The 17,216-nt window shown below is 42.9% G+C and overlaps 1 protein-coding gene across 7 annotated transcripts in view; it reads left to right on the forward strand.

The window, feature by feature from the left end:
- Mapkap1 (MAPK associated protein 1) overlaps positions 1 to 17,216 on the forward strand; it is a 217,375-nt gene that overhangs the window by 112,813 nt on the left and 87,346 nt on the right. For all 7 annotated transcript variants that reach the window (XM_059260122.1, XM_059260120.1, XM_059260123.1 and 4 more), the window contains exons 6-7: positions 1,820 to 1,996; positions 13,724 to 13,833. In XM_059260122.1, coding sequence (XP_059116105.1) covers positions 1,820 to 1,996; positions 13,724 to 13,833 — 287 coding nt within the window. The remainder of the gene's footprint in view (positions 1 to 1,819; positions 1,997 to 13,723; positions 13,834 to 17,216) is intronic.

Below are 17,216 nucleotides of genomic sequence, written 5' to 3' on the forward strand. Positions count from 1 at the left end.
AGCTGAGACTTGAACTCAGGTCCCTTTGACTGCAAAGCTGTGAGTTGGCACTCTCTGAAGCATTTTCCTCTTCTAAGGAGCGTCTGCTTTGCACTTACTTTGTGGTTGACAGCTTGCTGTAAAAAAGCAGAAGTTCCTACGCAGACACAAGAATTTTATATTTCTTACCAACATTGCAAACACATGAAATGTAAAGTGACAAACATGGCCAGATTACTTTCTTGTTATCAATCCATTTAGCAGATTTATAGTTTCCATTAATTTTCATCTGTCCCTATTACTTGTGTTATATAATAAATACGCCTCAGCCTTGACAGACACACTGAGTGTAGATCACCTGAAGTAGACTCTCTCAATAAGCAGAGTTGCAGCTAAAGATAGTGAATTAACTGGGAAAATTGCAAATCAGGTAGTCAGTGCAATAATTCCTTGTCACATCCAATCGATAAACTTTGTAAATCAACTCATTCAATTCCAAAAATGATCTATATAGATCAAGCAACCAATTAAACAATTAGCATACACTTTGCAATTAATTAATTAAAGCATCAATCATGTAATTAAAATTCCAAATTTGAGCTGCAGAATTTAGAATTCTCCTGCCTTCTGAACTATTAGATTATACTTCCGAAGCCAGCGTGCCTAAATGCTAGCAGGTTTTCAGTTTCCCAGTCCACTCTGGAGCAAACTGTCTTCAAGCACTTACAGTAGTTTCAGCATTTGTTTATTTACTTATTTAACTTACATATTGTCAAGGCCTCCTGTATCCCAGGCTAACTATGTGACCAAGGATAACCCTGAACATGGGATCCTCCTGCCTCTACCTTTCTGAGTGCTGGGATCACATCTCTGATTTGTGCAGTGCTAGGGATTGAACCCAGGACTTTATTGCATGTTTGACAGGCACTGCCAACTACACCCTAGCCCTCATTTTGGCTTTTAGATAGTGTTGGTGTAGTGTCCTGTCATTGTGAACAAATTGTCTTTTTATTGTCCCTCAAGGGAAAGGTATTTGTTGATTCTAAAAGGACAAGACTAGAATCTGGAAGTCCTGGCTGGACATGATAGAGAAATGAAACATGTCTAGAAGTGGTCAGAAGGACCAGATGTGAGCATCAGGATAAATCAGGCCGTTTGCTTTTATTCAGCTAAGGTTCTGTGGTGTTTGGAATCAGATCCTACCTAAAGAGTTAGTTGTTTTTTGGGGAAAGGAGAACTATGTGACTGGTCATGGTTACCAGGCTTATTTGTGCATCAGCCCCCACCCCACCCCAGTCCTTTTTCCTTTGTTTGCGACTGTGTTCTTATAGGTAATATAGCGCTTCCTTCCCACTCCTGTATTATGAGCTTCCATTTTTGTTTTTAGTTTGGTTTGGTTTGGTTTTTGTTTTTTGAGACAGGGTTTCTCTGTGTAGTTCTGGCTGTCCAGGAACTCACTAATAGACCAAGTTGGCCTTGAACTCACAGAGCTCTACCTGCCTCTGCCTCCTGAGTGCTGGGATTAAAGGTATGCACCACCATCACCCAGCTAGATAAGGCTGACATCGAATCTCACTTTTCATCTCAAGGATTGAATTCTAGGTCTTGCTTATCTCTAATAGGTATTCAGTTTATGTTGGGGAAATGACATAATACGAGGGCACCTGTTGTATTGCCAAGTGTTTTCTCCTTATCAATGAATCAGGAGTTAGGGTTTCTCATTTTTTCCCAGGCTGAGGGTAGAGAGCAGCAGGGTCAGTGTGCTGACTGGGCTCCATGCCATCTGGTCTGCATGTTCCTTCCCTACAGTACTCATTTGCCTTTATGGTTTTCCTTTCAGTGACAACGTCAGCGCTTACTGCCTGCATATTGCTGAGGATGATGGCGAGGTAGACACAGATTTCCCGCCGCTGGATTCCAATGAGCCCATTCATAAGTTTGGCTTCAGTACTTTGGCCTTGGTTGAAAAGTATTCATCTCCTGGCCTGACATCCAAAGAATCACTCTTTGTTCGAATGTGAGTACTGCTGGCTCTTTTCCTCAGTGTCTCACCCTGACCTTCTCGCATTTTGCATCTAATTCTGGTTTTGAACATCAGGTGAATTATGTGTGGTAAATAGAACATCTGCTCACATGACTACTCGCAGAATTATTTGGGAACATGTGCATTGCTGTTCCATGCTTCTACACCTAGGGTGTGTACAGCCAGTAGCAGACTATGAGGTAGACTGGGAACAGCATGTCTACAGATGACCTCTGGGAGCAGTGGTGACAAGGAGCCTGGGAAGCAACATTTGGGTTTGCCTCTTTCTAATCAAGGAAATGAGCATGCATGTTGTGGTCACTTTTCTGTTGTGACTTGAAAAACTTTCCTCTCCAACTAGTTCAAATTCAATTTGATTTTTTCTCAGTTGCCTTCCTTTAGACTATGCTCAGCCTTTTCTGTGCCTTTGTCAGTCTGGTGAAACCTAGAAAACACCTTCTCAGAAAAGTGTGTGTACATATGTAAAATAAAACCCAGTGGAGTACATCTCCTGCATTGAAAGTCAACAGACCATTAAACAGATCGGGATGGAGTGATCGACCTATCTTTACTAGTAGATTGCCTAATCATCACTCTTAAAGTCTGTTGATTCAGAGCAGTGATGGGTCCGAGTGCTGTTTCAGAACTCGGCACCAGGTGTAGCAAACAGTACTGCTAGCTAAGATGGCTGACAGCACCACCATGGCTCCTCTCCACTCCTGCCCAGGGCCTGCTGAGGAGTACTGCAGGTGAAGATGAAGATGATTGGTATCCGTGTAGTCCACAGAGCTGCCAGGTCCCACACACTCAGGTTCCAGTCTAAGCAGGACTCGGCTGTCCCTCTCCTGGGGTTACTAGTGATCCCTTTGGCGCCCCCTGCTGTTTGGAACCAGCAGATCCATGGTCCTAATAAGGGATTGCCTTGAAGGGCTTTCTCCTGTCCCTTTAAAACAGACTCCTTTGTTTGAGACTTAGGAAAATGGGGTTATACAGCATAAGCTACATGAGTATTCTGGATCTTTCTTCCCTTGAGCAAGAACAAACACCAGGCATCTGGGATGAGCTAGGAGCAGCCTCTCCAGCTTCTACAATGGCCACCTCACCTCTCAAGTCAGGTTTGATCTATCTATATAACAGCATATTTTTTTCCACATTTTCATTTCTGAGGTACAAAAACAGCAGTTTCATAGGATACTTAGAATAATTTTAAATTATACAGTTTTTTAAATAAATAAAAAGTTGTCCAGTGATTCCACCTTTCTAATGAAACCGGGGTGTCTGCACAATGTGGACCCATTGCTGAGTTTGCTGCTGCTACATTTCTCTGCCTCCCTGTTCCCTACTCAGTGTTCTATGGACCAATAGACCTAATGGGGAGTAACTTTCACCGAACATGGCAGGTGGTGGACATTGAGGCACTGAAGACTCAAATTTGCCCCCTCGGAGAAAGGCGTCTTGCTCCCCGAAGACTGGAAAGGGGCGGATGAACAAGTTTGTGTCCTTGGCACAGTGGAGGATTTTGTGGAGAAGGTGTAGGTGAAGCTTCAGGTCTCTGCCTGCACCTGACCTTAGGGGCTCTCAATCCCATACCCCACACAGACTCCAAAAACCCACCCTTTCCTCCCAATAAGACAGCACAGGCTTTGAACCTTGGCAAACCTGGGTTCAAGTCTCACTAGCAACTTGCTATGTGATTTTGGCAACTTTACTTTGTTATGCCTTCCTTTCTCTCCTATCAAATCTGGACAGCAGGAATGTTCTTAAACATAAGTAATAAATTCTCATAAACTTAGGCTCATTGTTAAACCCCACTGTTTCCCCAGATTAGTTTTAATGTAGTGCCACTTGAATGTATACAAATATAAAACTTTGGCTATAAAATTCTATAATGTTTTAACTATAAATTCCCTTTTTTTTTTTTTTTTTTTTTTTTTTTTAAAGACAGGGTTTCTCTTTGTAGCTTTGGCACCTTTTCTTGGAACTCACTCTGTAACCCAGGCTGGCCTCGAACTCACAGAGATCCGCCTGCCTCTGCCTCCTGAGTGCTGGGATTAAAGGCGTGCACCACTGCCACCCAGCTAAATTCCCTATTTTTACACACAACCTAAAATATGACATTAAATACAAGTAAATGGTAGCATTAATAAAATATAAATTTAATAATCTCAATGCCAGTGTTTGCTAAAAATAAATTGATGCTGGGTTTAGTGAGAATTAAATGTTTTACTTGTTAACTTGAGTCTTTTGATTTTCATTTTCATGGAAATGTGATTGCCATATTATTTTCCTTTTAAAGAAAGGAATGGTACTTTTAATTACTAGCACGTTATTTTAATTGATTTATAATGTATTCCCCAAATGTAAACCTTCTCTACTAGAAAATTCTTGTTTGCATTTGTCCCATTGTACTTGTTGCTAGCATGGCTAATTCCTATTGTTCTGCCCGTTACAAAACTGAAAGTCCTGTACCCAGAGCAGAGCCCTCTCCTCCTCATCCCCTCCCTCCCATCCCAAGTAAGCCAGGACAGATGTGGTTCCTGCTTTTGCTGATGGATCTACACAAAGGTGGGCCCGCCTGGCACCTGGGCACACATGATTCTGACACCAAAGAACACACATTTTTCCAGAGAGCCTGCCCCAATAAAGCACTCTGTGTGCTCTGAGTTCCCACACCATCTTTCTGTTTAGCAAACTTTGTATCTGCTTGCAGTGATGAATCTGACCTTTACTATCCGTTAGTAATGTTAAATAGCTCTAGCTGCTACACATGCAGCCCCCACATCTCCCCTATCCCACAAGTTAGCAGACCTCCTGTGAAGGCCAGATAGTAGATGTTTTGGTCCTGTGTATCAACGGTTTCTGTAGCAACACTCCATTATAGTGTGAAGGTTGCCATAGGCAATGCAGAGGTAGTAGGCATGGCTGGGGTTTGTTTGTCAGCCTCTGGTTCTTTTTAACAGGCTGATTTCCTTTCATTTCTGTCCGATGAGGGCCAGCTAGGTGGAGTGAGGAGCATGGAACCAGAATTGGTAGTGTTCTAAGAATATGCATATTTATAAAATATGTGTATATGTTTATATAATGTGTGTATTTATACATTAATTTTTCTTTTAGTTCAATCACATATAAGTCTCCATATAAATACATATGATCTTTGTATGTGTATATGATTTTCATTGAGCTAAAATAAAATACTTAAGTTCTGAAGCTCAGCTTATAAATTTCATAGTTGACTCCTGGAAGAAGGGGCTGTGGACCTCAGAAAATGATACTATGCAGATTAATATCAGGGAGAAGGGAGATTTAAATTTAATTTCCTTTCTTTCTATCCTGCAAAGATTATGAATTACTAGATTTTATAATTATTTACATTCTATTTTTTATTATTTTCTGCCCTCATCAGACAGAAGTAAAAAAAGTAACCCTGCTGCAGTGAGCCAGAGGTTGACAATAGTAAAATAGACTTCATTGGTTTGAAGAAAAAAACTTAAATGAATCTCTACTGGAAAAATGTTCTGTGGACATGAATTTGGAGTTGGATGCCTTCTAATACATCTTGTAAGTGAAGCCAGGGCCTAGCCGGTTCCCCAAATCCATAGGCCTCAAGAAACCCCAGGACATGGAGCTGCTGTTTGAGGGAGACTTGATTTCCCTACCAATTTGAAAATTAGGAACTGGCTAACAGAAACAGCCAGCTTTCTAAGCCCATGGGTGGATCAGTTTCTAAACTATCTGTTGATTCTGATTGACTTTAGATAGATTGGGTGTGTGTTGCCTAAGCTGCTTACTCTACCTACTTTGAAGATTGGTGGACATATCAGGACTCTGGGAAGAAGGGAGAGTGTGGAAAGGAAAAACAAGAGAAGTTGTTTGTTTCTTGAGACAGGTTCTCTTTTATGTAAGGCTGGCCTGGAACTTGGTGAGTAGCTTCTGACCCACAGCAAGCCTGGTTTATATAGTGCTAGGGATCAATCCTAGAGCCTTGTGCCTGCTGGGCAAGCACTCTAGTAACTAAAAGTGCAGCCAGCCCTAGGATGTTTTTTGACCAATGTCCAAAGCCAGATGAAAAGGTGTATCTCAGATGGTGCCCAGCATCTGGAGAAGTGCTCCTTGCTAGCACTGACCAAACCAGGACCCAGTGATGCTCTAGAGATATAGTGGTACAAGAAAAGAACCTACCTCATCTGTCTGCTTCTACCCTCCTCCAGCACAGTGCTCACTCACCCAGAACTGGTGAAATGGAATTGAGTTCACGAATGGCAGTGACAGAGCAGACCTTACTACGGAGTGAGGAAGCAGGGTTCCAAGGGAACAAGCATCCAGGCTAATAAAACAGACAGAACCCAGGTCAAATCCATGTCAGTCAGAGCACTTACTTACACTACCTTCCTTTGTGTTTTCCTTAAATGTTGAATCCAGTAAATGGACATAAGAGTGCAAGTTAATAGAGTCTAGCTATAGTTCTGCTGTGTGGATAAAGATCTACCAGGAGAAGGTGGGAAGCTGGACTGCCTTGAACAGCCAACATGGCCCAGAGGGCTCCCCAAAGCTGCCTGGGCTTCACTTGGCTCTGCCCAAAGGAATGGTGAGCAGCTTTTTAAAGAGGCATACCCAGGTTCACTGCTCTTTCCTATGTGAGGACTTTTAAAAGCCCGTAATTTGTAACTTACCTTTTTGATGGTATCTCCAGAGTATACCCCAAATGACCGAGTCCTTTATCAAAAAGGACAGCATTAGCTGGAAGCTTCTCCCGCTCTTCAGTGGCATTGCCTTGTGGTCTGTAAAATGGAAAGAGCAAGAAAAACAGAAGAAAAGGCAAACAAACATTTTTTAAGTGTTTAATTTCTGCCTTTATCCCTATAAGCAGCTCCTTTGTAAAAACCTTTAAGCTGAGGGTCAGAGCAAGATCAGACAGTTTGGGAAGGGCAGAGCTAAAATGGAATACAAAATAAAAACAAGATGTGTGCTCTCTGTAATCAGGCCTGGCAATCTGGGTATGAATTACTCGGACTAACTGCGTGTTGTTTCTTTCCATTCTGTTGTATTAGCAAACATTTTCATTGTCCAGATTGTCCTCATGTATGGAAATGGAACATATGCAGCCTGCTTAATTTTGTATTTGTAAATCTGACTTGATTTCCTTTTTGGCAAAGGCTATTGTCTGGAGGAAAAAAGATTTTTCTTTGTGTCTGTTTAAAGTGACAGAAATACTGGAACAAGTAATAAAGATAGAAAGAATTAATTACACACTTGTAAGATTTAAAGGTCAGGCAAACCAAGTATGTGTGTTCTGCTCGCTGGAATGTCCGCCTGCAGAGTATGCCAAGGGTATGTCTTACTCGTACAATAAAAGCACACATTTTAAATAGCTATCAATTTACTTCAGTATCCAAAAATTATACCAGATTGTTGCTGTAGTTACTGTATCTCTTGAAAGTTTGGGACTCACATTTCTGAGTTAATGCAGTTTGTTTCATGCTGCGGCCCCCGTGGCTATGTTCAGTTCTTGTGTCTCATTTTGATTTCCTCTGCTCTCCCTCAGCTTACGTTGGAGTCTGTCAGCTGCTGCTGTGTACATGTCAGGCTAGTGACTCGTAATGTTTATTAATACAGTGTCAGTCTTGCTGCTGAAACAACCGTGATGCTTCAGAAGGTTGCAGTGGAACAAAGCGTTTGATTTCCAGATCCTGTCTGCACTGCATGGTGAATACATTCTCACATGTTACGCAGTTCACTGACCTGACAGTTCTAGAACCCCGCCTGGGACCCCATTTCAGCAGGACATATTCGAACAGAAACAGTTTGCAAAACTTTACACACTTAAACTCCTGCCAAGGCAAACTGTTAGCCACTTGAGTTTGTTATAAATACCCAGTGGCAGTGGTTGGAAGTAGCCCACAGTGTGTTTTATATTCTGAACGGAATGTGAATGTCTTTGCGGTTATATAGAGTAGTAAATAATTGAGTTTGATTAGGGAGAGGGACCTCATTATCCCCACCTGTGCCCAGCTGGAAGGGGAGGGTCGAAATGAAGCCATTAGCTGTCTCTCTTACTGGCATCTCAAAGAGCTCAAATACATCTGTGTCTTATTTTCTTTTCTGGCACAATCAGTCGAGCAAGCTAAGCAGGCATGACCAGATTTGGCAAGTCCCAAGGACTCTGGCAAAGATACACAAGGAGAAGGCGGAGGGCAGTCATTTTGGCTTCTCACTGCCCATTAGTCTAGCGAGTTATGTTTTTGGAAAATGTCTGTTTTGAAAAAAAAGTACTTTGTCCAATGTCAAACATCGCATGCCTGCACAATGTGCTTTGATCTTTCAGAAAACGTGGTCAGTGCAACGGGAAACAGACTGTGGCATCCACACTAACGTCAACTCCCTTTGTGGGTCACGTGATGCCCCAGGGAGTGACTCCAAAGCAGGCATGCTGCAATTATTGCAAGGCTTTCTCTTGCTCATACATTTTCATTTTCTACCTTGGAGTACTGGGGAATGAACACATGGAAGGGGGCCAGAGCAGGTGGCAACCAGAGGAATGTGTCTCCTTGGCTGTTGTGAACTGGTCAGGACCGGAGAACAGAGCACTGTTCTTGGCACCTTTATCCCACCTCTGGAAACTGAGACCATGGTTCATGAAACGATGGCACTTTCCAGGGTCTCTTCAGAAAGGATCTGAGAGCCAGCCTATTTGTAAACCTCTCTCATGGGTGGTCACTGGTTCCCATCTGGGAGATGTATTGCTCTCTGGAACTCTCATGCCCTCAGCCTCCACGCTCTAAGCACTAAAAGAGTTTAAAAGAACAGAAAACAAAATACCCCACAGACTTCAGAGTCCAGGAGATATACGGTCAATCTAGGGTTAAATTGTTGCTAACTATATAACTTAGTAACTTGATGTATATCTCCAGGCAGGTGTCTTAACCCATCGGTTTCCTGTTATAAAGTGGGACCAATAATATCACCTGCCCTTCTGCGGGAAAAGGATTATGGGAGCAAGTAAATGCTCAGAAACATTGTTTTTGTTACATATCACTCCTTTGTTTGGCTGTTTTCTGAGACAAGATCTCACTGTGCAGCTCAGGTTGGCCTGAAACTTCAAGATCCTTAGCCCCCAAGTGCTAAGTGACAGGTGTTTGCTACCATGCCTGAACATTAGCTATCACCTTTAATAGAAACCAGCTGATGGCTAATATGTTAGTTATTGCTCATTAAGTATTATTTGATAGATGTTACTATAAACACTTTCAAGTCCAAGAATTATTATCATCCCATTTTGCTTGTGAGGAAATGGAGCCAGAGCAACTATATGGCTTACTCAACGAAGGCAAGCCTGACTCCCAGCCAGCCACTGTGTGCTATAGCTGGGTGTGCTCTGCTGCCTTAGTGTTATTGCTCCTTCACCCTGAGGGGGCTCCTCCGACTCTCCTGGGTGGGGCTCGTCAGGTGGGCCGTGTCCCGTGTCTGTATAGAGAGCTGTCATCTGTTAACTGCTTCGGCCTTCCCTCCCACAGACTGTATGTGTCAGGTACCATTTTGTTGACTTCTCAGTCTGAACTAGGATGAGTGTGAGTTCTGCCTCAGGAGACTTTCCTCGTTTCTGTGAAATGATATGTGTGCTCTTTTAGGATTAAATGCTTTAATATAGGTTTTAAACAAATTAAAATAATACTAGTCACATAGTAAATGTTCAATAAACAGTAGTTGCTGCTGTTATTTTGGGGATTGTTAAATGGTAAACAGTGTATATTATACAAGTTTAAAAACTCTGTAATTCTCACCAAATTTCCGTGCAGTGTGACTGCTTTTCTGTTGCCTGCTGTCCTGCCCCACCTAAACCACTGAGTTACACTGCTTCTGAGTTTTACTCTATCAAAAGGAAACCTTTGAACATTGATACCTGTATCAAAGGCTGCTTGCTGACAGTGCCCCTAAATGCTGCCACAAGCGGCTAATCACATGTTTTAATGCCCCCTGCTGCTGTGAGTGTTGAGATCCATTCAATCCTCCCAGTGAACAGTCTTTGTGGGAGCCAGAGCAGAGAGGGGCTGTATGAGGCCTCTTTTGGGATGGTGACTTGGGTCAAGGCAGACACAGAGAGCCAGCATTAGGAAGCACTTCTCCCTGTTTCCCACCCCCAGTGCCATCCATTGTGTATTTTACCCTTGTGACAATTCTGAAGGAAAGGGCCCTCATCTTGGGGGAAGTTGAAATGCTGGTGTATCACAGCCTTCTGCTCACAGGGCATTTCACTTTCGGCCCGCCTGTGCTCCTTCCCAGTGAACTTCCTTCTCGATGGGTGTCCTGCCCTGTCTCTGTCCAGAGAGTTTGCTTTTGGATGAGGACCTGTGTCTTGTTTCCTGTGTGTCTCTGTCACCTTTGGTTTTACCACTTAGGAAAGCACTCATTGTCCAGGACCGATGCTAGTGTCAGAATTCTGTAGTAAGTCAGAAGTGGTCACATAAGTTTCTAATCCCAGCACTTCAGAAGTTGAAGTAGGAAGGTCTCAAGTTCAATGCCAGTCTGGGCTTCATTGCCCCACTATGTCTCAAGCTCCCTCCCCTCCCCCAAAGCCTCTTTGGTGACTGTGGCTTTCACTAGCACAGAACTGAGCTCCGTGAGTGAGTAATCTCTTTTTAAATGTCTCTGTGTTCTTCAGTGGTTAGCAGACTTGACAGGGCCCAGCTTTGAATTGCCTGAAACACTCCTGGCAGCATTTAGTCAGCTCTCGGGTGTGGAGTTTCATCTTGTACCTACACAGGCAGCCCACAGAGGTGCGGGAGGGCAGCTGTCTCTGCTCAGTGTGTCCCCAGGATGCCCTGTCCTGAGCCCAGATGTTGGGTCTGTGTGTGACCTACCTGTCTGTCCTGGCTAGATACCCCACACAAGTCCCAGCCAGGAGAAGGCAGGCAGGGCTAGCAGTATGTTCTGCCCATGAGTCCATTGTCTTCTCAGTCTCAAACCTGATGCTCTCTGTGGAATAAGAGCAGCTCTCAAAGATGTATTGCAGTAGACATTTTAGAAAGCCCATAAAAAACGCTGAATGTAAAGCAATGAGGCAGAAAACCCAGACTGTTTGGAAGTCAAGCTGAGAACTGTGGTAGCAGATCTCCATTTCTGTTTACTAAATAGGAGCCCAACTTAATAGCCACGCCTAGCTGGGTGCTGAGACCACTTGCTCCTGACTTTACCTTCAGAATGCTGTGTGCATGTGCCACTCAGAAGCCCATCCTGTGGGGCTGCGCACCCAAGTAAGACCCAAGCTTTGCATTTGTCAGGAGGTGAAGAGATGGAGTGTGGACCTGACAGAAAGAAACTGACTAAGATGGGGCTAAGCGTGGTCCACAAGGCAGAGCCACCTCCTCCTTTTAATGTGCACGCTTTTACAGAAATGGAGCCCCAGAGTGAGATAGCACACCCCTTCCTTCACTGTTGTTTTCATTTTCCTCCCATGAACCTTGCTACCCTGGCTTCAGCTTGGAGGCTGTAAAGGAAGATGGAGAGCCGAGTTACCTCAGAATGATCACTATCGTTAACATTCACGGGTGGTTCACTTATCATTCCTGACTGCACAGACATGGCAGCCTCTCGGAAGCGTCCGCAGGTGTAGCATGGTGATACATATTACATTGTGCCACAATGGATTTATGTATTCTGTAACAAAAGAAAAGTGTAATGAAAAAATACAGAAGGTAATCCTTTATTTCTCCGCCACACAATTTATCAGTAAGGCCTGTGGACGGGCAGTGCCAGGGATTTCCTCCGTTTGCTTTAACCTTGGCACCCAGGTATGTTTCGGTACAATGACAGAAAAATATAGACGGGGTTTTCCTCTGCTTCAAACCTTTTAAAAGGACACTTTGAATTTATGAAAGTTAGTCCAGATACGAAAGTGCCTGTTAAGCTTTTATTCTGCCCTTTGCCTTGGAATGATGCTGTCAGCTGGCAGCAGAACAAGAGCCAGTGAAGCAATTTACAAACAGGCAAAATCTACCATTGTTGAGGTAGCTCCCAGGTGGATGAGAGTCTGTGAGGCCTGGGCCAGTACTAGTTTGCAAATCCCCAAGAACTTGTGTTTCCTTTTGGCCCTACTCATCCATCGCCCAACATATTGTCACAGATGGAGGACATACTGACTTCTGAGGAGAAAGCCGGGGAAGGCAGATCTGAGTGTGGTTGATTGGCATTTGTTCCAAATACACACTGGCCTAGTGCCAGAGCAAACACCCGCAAGTTTTTAAATGCACAAGGCTCTTTACATATCAGTCCTCTTGCCAAAATATCACTTACAGCATCTCTCCCAAAATAGTTTTTTTTTTTTTTTAAGAGCTATTTCTTATTTTGCTTTGATCAGTAAAATAAACTTTTAAAGATTGTTCTGGGATGGGGTCCAGTTTCTGAGGTAAAGAATGACTGGGGTGCAGGCATGATTCAGTAACAGAGTATTCAGTAAAATTAGCTCAACAGTTCTCAGGCCTGCTGTTCCATAGCGAGAACCTCACCAAGTTAAAATGGATGCTTTTGCTGGCCAGAGCAGCAGCAGCAGCAGCTTTGTGCTTCTTAACAAATACAGCATTGAGGATTAGAGAGCTTGCTGTATGGAGATAAGTGCTGTGGAGAGGTCTCTGTTTTAGGGAAACACATTGGGTCCTTGGTTTTGAGATCAGCCCATAGCCCCTGTAGAGAACTAGCCACTTGGATGGGTCTAACCTGGGCTTCAGGCCCTTCCCCAGCCTGATCTATCATTGGGAGGCTTTCCCAGGGCTTGGCTTTTCTTTCAGATTTCTTGTCAGTATTAAGCTCTGCCATGGTTTTTAGCCATGTTCCCCTTTGAGATTCTTATGGGGAAATGGGAATGTGACCAAACTCCTTGTAGCAATTCTCATGTTCTGTAGTTGGAAACTTGGGTCCCATTTTTTTTGCACGAGCTGCTTGGAATTAGCCTGTTTTGTTCCAGTGCCCAAGTGTAGGGGTAGGATTTGTGATACTTGCCACTGCAGTTACAGCCTCTGTGAAGTTACAGCTCACGAAGGCAATGGGCTACTGGTTTTTTGTTTTTTTGTTTATTTAGCATCTTTGTTGTTTTGTATCTTTGCAGTTTTTTTTTTCCTTTTTCAATCTAGATGAACCTCCAACCTCATTTGACTAGAAGCTTGCAAGTAGTGTTAGAGTTTTGTCTTTTCACTTATTTTTGCTTAAACTAATATTTAGTTTGATTTTTCTAGGACTAAATAAATAAACCATTTATAGTGACATATACACAGATTGTATATTAAAAGCTGTAGAGGCCAGGCATGGTAATACACACCGTTAATCCCAGCATTCAGGAGGCAGAGGCAGGTGGAGCTCTGTTGGTTTGAGGCCAACCTGGTCTATATAGTGAGACCCTGTCTCAAAACAAACCAAAATAACAACAAAAGGTGGATGGACAGACTGATGTTCTACTACAGTTAAGAGTCTTTACTTTTTCTTGGGGACACCTAGGGGCTTATTGTGATGATAATATCTGCCTGTACTGACATCTGCAGACATGAGTCAGGTTTAGTCTCCAACACAGAGATGTGCCTGCTTCTACCTCCCGAGTCCTAGGATTAAAGGTGTGTGCCACCAACATCTGGCAAATTTCTCCAAAACACTAACATTTTTCGTGCTGTTGCTTTGAAGCTTTCCCAGGTGTAGTGGAGACTGTAGCGATAACTCTCTCGCACTTGTCTTTTCCTACAGAAATGCTGCTCATGGATTCTCCCTTATCCAGGTGGACAACACAAAGGTCACCATGAAGGAGATCCTGCTAAAGGCAGTGAAGCGAAGAAAAGGATCCCAGAAAATTTCAGGTGGGTTAGTTAAATTATACCATGGCAATAGAAGCTTAACCCTTAGTGAAAAGGCTCTGTGGGGAGGGGTTGGAGGGGATGTGGTCTGGCTACATAACTTTGAATATCCTTTCTAGAAGGCTGATTAGCAAGCCTACAGTTTGGGGGGGAAAAATGACTTTTTAAAGCTTCCTTTGGGCCTCAGAAGGAACTGGGTCAGTGGCATATGTGAGAAGAACATGTTCAAATCAGTTATGGGTAGTCCATTAATAATTTGTGGTAAATTAAGACAGAGCTATTTGTGTTTGTCGTTAGTTAATGTAAACCTGTCTTAAAATCCAAACCAAGGAGTTAGAGACATAGCTTAGTGGCAGAGTGCTTGCCTAGCATGTGCATGGTACAGAATCAAAACAAAACATTAAGCTTGAATCACTGCTTCTAATTTCATATTTTCACACAATTTTACATGAGAGTATTTTCAGTTACTAGGATTCAGGATATGAGGGGAGGGAAGACATTCTCTTCATTTTTACTAAATGAGGGCAATCTTACTAAGATGGTTTTAAAAAGAAAAATTGTTTGATGCACCCATGCACCTGTTAAATCTCTAACAACTCATTAACTAACTCTTGTGTAGAAAATAGGCTTGTGCTATTAGATACATGTAAAGGATATAGAACACAAATATTACTAATATTAAGAAACAGTTCCAGCACCCCACCCCTCAAAAAAGGTAACAGCCTAGACAGAAAGCTACCGAAGAAGACTCTTAAAAATTGTGATTAGGATGCTGAAGCGTAGCTCTTCACAATTAATGGCTTCTGGCTGGTGCTGAGGTTGGGAGTGGTGGAGAAGGACATAGTGTTCTTAAGGGGCTAGCCACCAGGAGTTGGACCATGTTCCAGTGAGTGTATGGGCTGCACATATTGGACTTGGGGTTTTTTCCCCTTCTTTTTTTTTTTTTTTTTTGGTGGGGGGGTCACATCGGTCGGGGAGAGGACTGGGAAGTGAGTGTGCTCAGGGTTCATGATGTGAAATTCCCAAATAATCAATAAAAATATTATGAAAAAAAACGAAAGTTATTTTCAAAAATAATTCAAAGATATATCTATAACAGACGGCTATACTAAAGTCAGCACATATATTGGCAAGTCAAGTATTCTTAGCTTTGTAAGTGAAGAGACTTCTTAAACACCTTTGAGCTCACCTTTTGGAAAGGAAAAGGGCATTGCACAGCTTGAAGAAAATAGTTGTGTTCTCTTTTTAAGGGGAGGCATATAATCTGTTCCAGATTTAATTAGCTATCTTCAGATGAAAGCTGAAGTTTTAATAAAAGTTAGAAGAGATAACACAGTGAAGGACACGGATGAGCTGTCTCAAGGCCATATTCCAGGGGAACGATAAGAGCTGTAAAAAATGGCAGAGGAGAGCAATTGAATGGAGCAATGAAAATCTGATTCTCATAAAAAAAGAGAGAGAGAGAGAGAGAGAGAGAGAGAGATGCTGGTAGGGGCGGTTGTAGATGAGACCTGCTAGCGTCTGCAAGCAATTTGGATGCTTGCCAGGAGTCATTGTTCACCCTCGGCTGTGGCGGCTCCGTCCAGATGTGCCAACTGCACGTTTCGGCTTTTGCCAGCTGACTGCGCCGTTTGATAACCAGCTCTCTGGATGCCCATCACTGGCCGCAGAGATAGAATTAAATGATGATGATCTTCCCACAAGTTGGGAGAGGAAACAATGCATATAAATCTTGATTTCATCTCAGCGTGAGAAGTCTTTATCCATCATCACTCATAATGAACAAGTCGTTAGCTGGGATGAATGGTGTTCTGCTTTTTCCAAACACCTCTTTTGTTCATTTTTTGGGTGACTTTTATCTATTGCATGGGGGTCAAACCTCTTTGCATTTAGGGGATGATTAAAGAGGCACAGCCTCTCCATCCCAGGGGAGAGTAGATGTTTTGGGGATTCCAGGTGCCAATCTAATAGCTTTTAAATAGCTTTAGATACTCAAGGGTATTTAATGAGCACTCACTCTGTAGAATCAGGGGTCTTTTACTCTCTACATTTTTTACATAATAGTGAGTTTTGTAACATAATTCTTTATATTCTAAGAATGCATTGGTTTGAGTTGTCTAGGAAGGGGGTGGAACTTCTCAGTAGAATTGTGCTGCTAGTGGTTGTTTTTTTTTTTTTTTTTTTTTAAGACTGTGGACCCCCAATAAACTTAGAGAGTACAGCTGAGCCAGTGGCTTTCCTCCTGTCTCCAGCCTTACACTTGTGTATCTGTGTCTGTCCCCAGCATCCATGCTTACTGCACACGCACACAGGCATGCACACACACCGTGCTTCCTTGTGCTCCCCTTTATGTACACACCCTGCCATTTTCATCAGTCTTTGCCATGCCCTTGGCAAAGCCTTGGGTTTGTTATCCACAACACAGTGCTCTGTGTCCTTTATTCCTGTCCACACTACTGAAGCCAATTGAGACCTAGACATTTACATAAATTCCTACCCATTTTCTTAAGTCAGGAAGCATTTAAAAGTACACCTTTTTGCTTGCTTTAAGAGTCCGTTCTCACAAGTAGAAGGGTCACACCAGTTTGGCAAAGATTTATTTAGGGTTAGCACCAAAGAGGTGGTGTTCATACTGTGGTTACAGTTGTGTTACAGTCACTCTGTGCTGGGGAGTGAGCTGCTTTCCAAGGGTGACTAAAGAAGAGAAGAAAAACCGCTTTAGCAGAGGGAAGTGCATCAAGAACGTTTGAGGATGCTCCAAGACTGGGCAGAGCTGTGTGATTAGCTCTCTCCTCAAACCGCCTTTGCATGGGGTTACACTCCTCTCTTTACCACTGTCACATAGCTCAGCTTAGGAGAAAGGGGTGACACTTGAAATTGAGCAACATGTGAAAGACGGTGTGAAGCCTGAGGAGGCCCATCAGACGGTGTGAAGCCTGAGGAGGCCCATCAGACGGTGTGAAGCCTGAGGAGGCCCATCAGACTGGAGGCTTCTGTGACTCCTTCCACACATAACTAGCTCCTCTCAGCTTTCTAGCCTAACCATGTGGCTTCATTTAATAATAGCAGCAAGTGGGGTATTGGAATGATCCCATTATTAAATCAAGTTGTGAACTTAATGACTGTCCCATACCTGATACTCTCTGGTACTTACGTAGTTTCATTTTTTAAAGAAAAGAAGTAGTAGGTATTGAGGAAAAAAACAAAACAAATCCCACAAAATCAGTTTATAATAGCGCTTTGTTAGTGGAAACCTTTGGGACTTTAAAATAATTTTTGCTTTTTAGGATAGACTATCATAACAAGTCATAACTATTGATAAACACTACAGGGGGTTTCCAGTTAATATTCATGTACTTAACTATAGTAATCTTCTCACAGTAGTT

This window comes from Peromyscus eremicus, chromosome 4, assembly GCF_949786415.1.
Source record: "Peromyscus eremicus chromosome 4, PerEre_H2_v1, whole genome shotgun sequence".
Lineage (NCBI taxonomy): Eukaryota > Metazoa > Chordata > Mammalia > Rodentia > Cricetidae > Peromyscus > Peromyscus eremicus.